General features: G+C 36.7%; 1 protein-coding gene across 1 annotated transcript in view; it reads left to right on the plus strand.

Annotated features, from left to right (window-relative positions):
* LOC107559656 (transcription factor RFX3-like) overlaps nt 1-7,308 on the plus strand; it is a 28,439-nt gene extending 21,131 nt beyond the window's left edge. Inside the window, exons 11-14 of the mRNA XM_016243554.1 lie at nt 1,262-1,470; nt 3,578-3,731; nt 3,833-3,875; nt 6,725-7,308. Of these exons, the coding sequence (XP_016099040.1) occupies nt 1,262-1,470; nt 3,578-3,731; nt 3,833-3,875; nt 6,725-7,002 (684 nt within the window). The 3' untranslated portion in view covers nt 7,003-7,308. The remainder of the gene's footprint in view (nt 1-1,261; nt 1,471-3,577; nt 3,732-3,832; nt 3,876-6,724) is intronic.
* Nucleotides 7,309-9,184: the final 1,876 nt, after the last annotated feature.

Here is a 9,184-nt window from a genome sequence, read left to right on the forward strand (position 1 = left end):
GAAACATGTATTATTATTATTATTATCAATATTTAAAACAGTTGAGTACATTTTTTCAGGATTCTTTGATGAATAGAAAGATCAGCATTTATCTGAAATAAAAAGCTTTTGTAACATTATAAACTATAATGGGGGGCGGGGTTATAGAAATTAATACTTTTACTTAGCAAGGATGTTTTAATGATGATAAAGACATTTATAATGTTACAAAAAAATAATATTTCAGGTAAATGCTGTTCTGTTGACTTTTTATTTGTAGTTGTTCAAATGAAGTTCTTAGCAATGCATATTACTAATCAAACATTTAGTTTTGATATATTTATGGTAGGAAACTTACTAAATATCTTCAAGGAACATGATCTTTACTTAATATCCAGTGTATTTAAACTTTATTTGGAGTTCTTCTTGTGCACAATGAAAATGCCTTAATCTTAAGCCTAAAATGTGTTTTAATGTCACAAATTAATGAGGATTGTATGATCTTTGAATGATATCAGTCTTTAAATGCAAGATATTTAAAGTGTACCTGAAGTATGCTTGCAATAGTTTCACTTTAACACAATCAAATATACTTCAGTATATCTTTAGTTCTACTTAAAGTGAATTAAAAAATTAGTTGTTCCAATTTAGCAGACTTTAACTATACCAGTTTATTATACTAAAAGTACAATTTCAGGGTATTTTTATTAAGTACATAATTGTGTCCCTGCAGCACAAAAGCAGTGTTAAGTCGCTGGGGGATATTTGTAGCAATCAAATATTGTCCGATCCTAACAAACCATACATCAATGGAAAGATTATTTATTATAAATCTCAATTTCAAAAGATTGACCCTTATGACTGGTTTTGTGCTCCAGGGTCACAAATATGTAGATGTATTTGTAGTATCATATTAGTATATTTATTTTTCACTAGGGTTACTATACTTGGCCTTCACGTCATTTATCAACTGAGAAACTCAAAATCCGAAACGTCCACCTCGTTTCTAAGAGATGCACGACAAATGAAAACAATGTTTTAAAATCAGCTCAAAATTTCAAGCAGTTTTGAGTTTTTTTGAGTCTGCATGAACGCAGGTTTCAGTGAAATCTGTCAACTGTCGACTACCCAAAATCTGCAGACTGGCTCTGAATTTTGGCAACAATCGCCAACAAATCGGAGGAAGAATCTGTGCAAAATTCGTGTAGCCTGTTCCAGCCTTACAATGTCAATTAGAAGATCCACTGTAGTGATGTTCTGACTCATTGTTGATGACCTACAGGAGCAAGCCTCGTGGGTGTGCCAGTGTGAAGAGGGCTTGGTTCAACGCCTCGAGCAGGACTTCAAGGCCACCCTCCAGCAGCAGAGCTCCTTGGAACAGTGGGCAGCTTGGCTGGATAACGTGGTCACTCAAATGCTCAAGCCGTACGAGGATAAACCCACCCTCCCCAAAGCTGCACGCCAGTTCCTGCTCAAGTGGTCCTTCTACAGGCAAGACTTTTAGGCTGTTTTCACACTGGGTTCGATTGTTTGGGTTGAAAACATGCTGGAATCTCCATGATCTCACCCACCAAATGAACCAATCTTACTGAAGTCCGCACCAGAATCTCTCCCACACACAGAAAGGATTGGTTCACTTCTAAAAAATTTCCCGAAAATGTACTCATCCGAGATGTTCATGTCATTCTTTCTTCAGTTGAAAAGAAATTAATTTGAGGAAAACGTTCCAGGATTTTTCTACTGTACATAGAGTGGACTTCAGTGGTGCTCAACGGATCGAAGGTTAAAAATGCAGCTTCAAAGGGCTCTACACGATCCCAGCCGAGGAATAAGGGTCTTATCTAGCAAAACGATCAGTCATTTTCTTAAAAAAACAACAAAAAAAAGTATATACTTTAACCACAATTGCTCATCTTGCACTAGCTCTGCTTGCGAATGCGTGTCTTCACGCTTTGCGTAATCATGTTGGAAACATCACTCGTAGTTCGCTCTTTGTCTGTGCACTTTGGTTCAAAAAGGTAGGCTAGGGTTAAAAACTCAACCTCATTTTCTCCTCAACTTCAAAATAGTCAGTCATTGTTGTTTTACCTTTTTTGACTTTCTTTGCACATTCGCTTTGTAAGCACTGGGTCGGTATTTCTGCCTGCATGCGTAATTACGTAATACATGGTCAAACTATTGCAAGATGAGCATTTGTGGTTGAAAATTATATACATTTATTTATTTCTTTTTAGAAAATGACCGATCGTTTTGCTAGATAAGAGCCTTATTCCTTGGCTGGGGTTGTGTAGAGCCCTTTGAAGCTGCATGGAAACTGCATCTTGGACCTTTAACCCCATTGAAGTCCACTATATGGAGAAAAATCCTGGAATGTTTTCCTCAAAAACCATAATTTCTTTTCGACAGAAAGACATGAACATCTTGGATGACATGGGGGCGAGTAAATTATCGGGAATTTTTTCTTCTGAAAGTGAACTACTCCTTTAAGAGCAAAGTGTCAACGCTACTTTTTATTTATTTTTTACTCATCAATGTTTGTCTACAAAACCAGCACTGGCTCCGCACCCCTTTACCTAAACTCATTACTTCAGAGTTATGTGCCTCTAGAAGCTTGCGTTCTGCAAGTCAACGTCGATTTATTGTGATTACAAAATCATTTTCACAGACTTTTAACACTTGCACTCTTTGTTTTCTAACACGAGCCTTCTCTATTATTTTTCTATTCTATCTACTTGTTTTCTTTTTGTTATGTATGTGTAAGGAATAACTGACGACGGGCCGTTGAATTATTAGAAAAATAATGCACACCGAGGTGGTGATGCGGCCACGACGCGAAGCGGAATAGCAGATTAATGCAGATAATAACTAAGTTATTCGAGACCGAGAAAGAGAGAGAGCATGTGTGAGTTTGTGCGTCTCTCAAAAGTGTTCGGTTAATGTCTCTAACGTTACTAATAATGAAACTTTAAGTTAATTTTCTTCACTAACAGCGTCGTTGTTACCTCGCTTGTGAGTAACTTACTGTTACTGATAAAATCGTCGGAGTAGCGGAGTTACAACATGAGCGCGTATGTTAACGTGTGTGCAAAGTGTATGTGCGTCTGTGAGAGAGAAATAGAGTATGTGCTTTCCGTGCATAAAACGTAATTTTGTGGCAAAAACATGGAAAATGATCTGTTGTTTTTATCATATTGCTTACTATATTGATTTGTTTGACCAGTGTCGTCGTGGATTTTGGATATTTTGCTGTTAAGACCTTTGAAATAACAGAAATCATTTGGCGGAGTGATATGGTCGTGTGATGCGGTCAGAGCTGCCTGGAACTACGTTCGCCGTGCATTTGCCTGAAAATAATTGCACACCTTTGAACGTTCGTCAGCCAATCAGATTCAAGCATTCAACGGCCGTGTAGTATAAATATATATATAAACCTTGCGATGTGTACTGCGTTAGGCTAACAGACAATTATAGCACTTGCATATCATTGCTCTTTTGTTGGTTTTGATTGCTTCTATTGTCATCATTTGGATAAAAGCGTCTGCTAAATGATTAAATGTAAATGTACGTTTTACTTGCATGTTTTGTCGGTCTCTTACAGCTCTATGGTCATCAGAGACTTGACCCTTCGCAGCGCTGCGAGTTTCGGCTCTTTCCACTTGATCCGGCTGCTGTATGACGAGTACATGTTCTATCTGGTGGAGCACCGCGTCGCACAGGCCACAGGAGAGACGCCCATCAGAGTTATGGGAGAGGTAAGGACTGTTTATGTAGCTCAGCCTGAGCTGTAAAGAGCCATGAAGTCAGTCTCTCTCTCTCTAATCGCCATTTCTTTGTGCTGCTCCATCTATCGCAGTTTCAGGACCTGAATACCATGTCACCTGCCAACATCGACAAAGGTAAGCTCAGACTGCAAGCTGAGACCTCAATACACCCAGAGTTACATAATTACAGTCCAGACTAACAAGCGCAGCCACTTTAGACCAGTAGGGGATTTTGTTGCTTTCCTTTGAGAGACAAGATTGCTGGATGAGCCATTACTCTACAAACACTGTACTGTTTGTGTTCCTCCATCATAAGGCAATTTTTGGTAGATCGTGATTCATCATTACACATTACGTTTTCCTTTTTGGCTGACGTCACGAATCCCTCTTAATTTGTTAAACTCATGTCATTCTGAGTAGGGATGCACGATATTATCGGACCAATATCGGCCGATAATGGCTTTAAATGTAAATATCGGCCCGATATGAAAAATTATGCCGATATGTCTTGCCGATAAGAGGAATACATTAACTCACTTGTGCTCAGGGTGTGCTAGCGATTAGATCACATCAGCAAATCATTCTTGAAGCACAGTTTTGCCTGAATGATGAATAGATTCACGGTTTTGGAATGCTGCATTTAAACTGATAAAGCAGGTACAGAATGACGTGTTTAGTGTGTGATCCTATGGTCCTAAAGCTCGTTCGGTAAAGAGTTTTAATTCTGTAGGGGGCGCTGTTGGCCTACTTCTAATAAAATGAAAGCAAAATACACAAATAATATTTGTGTTTCTGATTAAATAAAGCAGTAGTTGATGCCATAAAATCATGAGTATGTTTTGATTTAAAGGTCAGAAACTATAGCTTACATGAACTAAAAAAATAAATATAATCACAAACATGACACTTAAATTAAATAATTTTATATATACTGATTTATTCATTAATGTGTAATATGTTATATTTTTTAAGCAAATTATGAGCTCTATAAGATTTTCAGAGTTTTTACAACTCTTTTGCTTTAGACCATCTACTAATGTTAAATCTTAAAATAAAATGTTAAGGTTACCACTGCATCTTTCTGGAAAAAAAATAAAAATGCAAATCTTATTTTCAAATCTTCAATGTACTGTCATTATGAAAGAACTTTATTATTGTTTATTTAATTCTAACAAATAAGTTCTTGTTAAAAACTAACCAAAATGAAAAATAATTATATATCGGTATCTGTATCGGCTATCGGCCAAAATGAGTTTAAAATTATCGGCATATTGGATATCGGCAAAAATCCAATCTCGTGCATGCCTAATTCTGACTAATAGAGACCATGCTGGTGGTCCGTTGTAGAATAAGTTGTCCATTTTTATCTTTATAAATAAAATCAAGCTACATTGCCATACATTTTTCTTTTTGTTTAAAGGGATAGTTCACCCAAAAATGAAGATTAAGGCATCGTTTACTCACCCTTTTGCTGTTTAATACAGTATGCCTTTCTGTCATTTCGGACAACAAAAGAGATTTTATTTTTTTTAAATGTCCTGTGCAAGCTATTTAAGGGTGTATTCACACCAGGAAAGTCTGCTAGTTCACTTGCGTTGGTCCGGACCAAATACAATGCTGATTTTTTATTTTTTATTTTTGGTGTGGTTCACTTTCACACTGCCCTTTTTGCAAGTGAACCAGAAATTGTAACCAAAACCACATTTATGCTAAGGTCATCCATTCAGAGTTCGGACCGAGTCCACCTCTTCAGCTGGCGAGTGCGATTGCTGTGTTCACACCTGCCCAAAAGATCCACACCAAGGGGGAAACGAACTTGAATTCACCCTAAAAAAGACGCTATAGTATCACAGAATGGTCCCCACAGAATCCAGAGTATTCTGCAGGTATACGATGAAAAGACAAACTGAAATGTAATGTTATTTAATGAATGGTCTCAGCCTCGGGACTGTTGGCTGAACGTCTGGTGCGTGTAGCACACAAAATTGGAAACACTTCAGGAGTTTCGAAGTTGTCGTCGGATGCTGTGGCCATCTAGTGGTCATAAAAATGAATAACACCTTCCAAAGCGCTGAGTTCCATTACAGCTGCTAGTTTCACATCTGGTCCTACAAATGATTTTTTTGTTTTATTTTATATAAATAATGGTCATTGTCAAAGTCATTCATTTGTGTCGGTGTACTACCACTAAAATAAGTCAAATAAATCAAACATAAATTAAATCTGTGATCTGTCTGTTTTAACTCTGCAGTCCTTCGTGGGCAAAGTTCATTTGAGCTTAATGTATAAATTACGATTTAAAAAGCAATGCTAACGCATTATAATGTAATATAATGAAACTTTCACTGCAAAAAATTATTCTCTTACTCTTGTGTTCTAGTATAAATATCTAAACATTCTTGAATCAAGATGCATTTACTGTACAAGTGAAATAACTTAAGATATTATATCTTGTTTTGTGTAAAAAAAAAATATATAAAAAATTATTATTCTTTTATGCCAAAAATCATTAGGATGTTAAGTAAAGATCATGTTCCATGAAGATATTTAGTAAATGTCCTACCGTAAATATATTAAAACTTAATGTTTGATTAGTAATATGCATTGCTAAGAACTTCATTTGAACAACTTTAAAGATGATTTTCTCAATATTTAGATGTTTTTGCACCCTCAGATTCCAGATTTTCAAATAGTTGTATCTCAGCCAAATATTGTCCTATTTATTTATTCAGCTTTCAGATGATGCATAAATCTCCATTTCAGAAAATGTACTCTTGTGACTGGTTTTGTGCTGCAGGGTCAAATGTCTTAAAGTCATTTCACTTGTACAGTAAATGCATCTTGATTCAAGAATGTTTAGATATTTATACTAGAAAACAAGACAGAAATACTAAGTAAGAAAATCATTTTTTGCAGTGAATTCAAATTGCATTACTGAAGTGAAATGGGTTGTGAATGACATTCTTCTTTCTGGTGTGTGCTAGACGAGGTGAGCGAGATGGACAGTGATTTGGACGAGGAGATGGAGGAGTCCGACGAGCCTCTAACCAAGCGGGAGAAAGCGGAGCCGGAGGTCATCCAGGTGCTGCAGGTGGGAGCGATGGAGGACGGCAGCAGCGCGGTGGTGAGCGTGGTTCAACCCAGCATGCTCAGCGCTCTGCCCTCGACCGCCGGCAGTCACACCGAGCACATCCTCAGCTCCAGCGGAACCAGCACCATCCGCCACTGCGGCAGCATGGGAAACACATACGCCTCGGTCTGAAAGCCCGTCCGTTTCTGTGCTCTCAGTGCCATCCGTCTCCAAAACATCCAGTCTTATCCTTAGAGAAAACGGAAGAGACTCGCATCCGCAGAGCTCCAGTAAATCAACTTTAGGATGTGATGAGATGCTGATTGTAAAGTTTAAAGCCCTAATGTTCCCAGGTGAAAAACGGTGCACTTCCATAATCTACTGAAAGTGCTCTAATTCTGTACTTAATATACTAAAAATGACTCTTCAGTACTTCTTAAGATCATCTAAGTACTATTTTGGGACACCACGAATATAAACTAAAATGCATTTTTAAAATACACTGCAAAAAATGATTTTGTTACTTAGTCTTGTTTTCTAGTATAAATATCTAAACACTCTTGAATCAACTGTACAAGTGAAATGATTAAAGATATTAAGTCTTGTTTTCTAAAAAACAAATTATCAAACTTTTTTGTTTTTCCGTAAAAAACAAAATATCTGCCAATGGGGTAAGAAAAGTAATCTTAATTCAAAGGATAAACAAGATTATTTTTCTTGCTGCATTGGCAGATATTTTGTGCTTGTTTTAAGGAAAAACTAAAAAAATTGTGAATTATTATTTTTTTTTTGTTGCAGAAAACAAGACATAATATCTTAAGTCATTTCACTTGTACAGTAAATTCATCTTGATTCAAGAATGTTTAGATATTTATACTAGAAAACAAGACAGAAATACTGAGTAACAAAATCATTTTTTGCAGCGTACTATCTCTGTATTTAAAAAATGTATTTAGCTACCACTTGTAGTACACTTTCATACACTAGCACACTCAAGTGTACTACAAGCGGTGACTAAATACATTTTTTAAATACAGAAACAGTAGTTCACATTCATGGTGTCCTAAAATAGCACAGTTGAGTACACTTAGGTGATCTTAAGTTTAAGTACTAAAGAATCATTTTTAGTATATTAAGAACAAAATTAGTGCGTGAAAATAGTGCACTTTATGGAAGTGTACTTCTTTTTTCACCTGGGTTAAAAGAAAACATTTGTGGCTGACCCAGAGCTCAAATCCAAGCCACTAGTTACGTATCATTTGCCTAGTCGATATTGATGACGTCTCTGTTACTGTACTGGTCATTGTTTACAGTTTTGTTTAGAACATGTGATTGGCTCTTTGGTTAAGAAGTGGAAAGTCTCGCTGTGTAACTGTGCTGCTATAATCGAAGCAGGCTAGACAACTTGTCCGAGTGTTTCCAATTGCCTTCTGTTTGCAGATTTAGTCGTTTGGTAGCTTGAAAATGAGTTTGTTTGTTTTTGGTCATTGTACATATATGCTGCATGTGTGAACTGCATTGTGGGTCTTTTCTTTTTACTAATTGGACCAAAAACACAAGTGTGAGACACCAGGCTGTCCCGGGCCATTTCGAAGCTTTGTTGCAGAACAGAGTGAATGTCAGGGATTTTATGTACCTCGGGTTCATCTTAGTGCCTTAACCCAAACAACAGCTTTTCATTTGTTCTGAAGCGGTGAAGCGACACCGAGGAGGCCGCTCGTGTCTGTACGGAGAACCACACCGCTAGAGAATATTCATAGTATATCCGCGGTTTGCTCTAACACACAGTAACGCTCCCTAGTCGCCTCAGTCGTCAGGTGAAGCGATGTGTGTGTGAAAGCGTGGATTTGGCCGAGGTGTGTATCTCGTCGCTCTACCTCACTTAAACACAAATCCTGACGGGATCGCGTCTCTTATTTGCTGACCCGTATGTTGTCATTTTACTTTCATTTGAGTTCACATCAGCTGCCCTCCTCAACACAGTTCGTGGACCAAACGCTGATAAATATTAGTATAGATAAAGAGTTTATAAGTTGGGTCTCGTTCACAAACAAGCGGATTTCAGTCTCAAAACATTGACGTAAATTGTACTACTAAATATTTTGATAAATGCATGTTATTTTTTTGTGTGCTTGTAAACGATTAATCGCATCCAAAATAAGGTTTTGTTTACATAATATATGTGTGTGTGCTGTGTATATTTATTATGTATATGTGTATATATAAGTACACACAAATACATGTGTATAATTCTATTCATATAATTTACAATATATTATATATTTATTATGTAAACATAATATTTTTCTTAAATATATACATGTGTATTCATTTATATATATATATATATGAAGAGTTAATTTGCAGATAACTG

The sequence above is a fragment of the Sinocyclocheilus grahami genome, unplaced genomic scaffold, assembly GCF_001515645.1.
Source record: "Sinocyclocheilus grahami isolate Dianchi unplaced genomic scaffold, SAMN03320097.WGS_v1.1 scaffold694.1, whole genome shotgun sequence".
Classification (NCBI taxonomy): domain Eukaryota; kingdom Metazoa; phylum Chordata; class Actinopteri; order Cypriniformes; family Cyprinidae; genus Sinocyclocheilus; species Sinocyclocheilus grahami.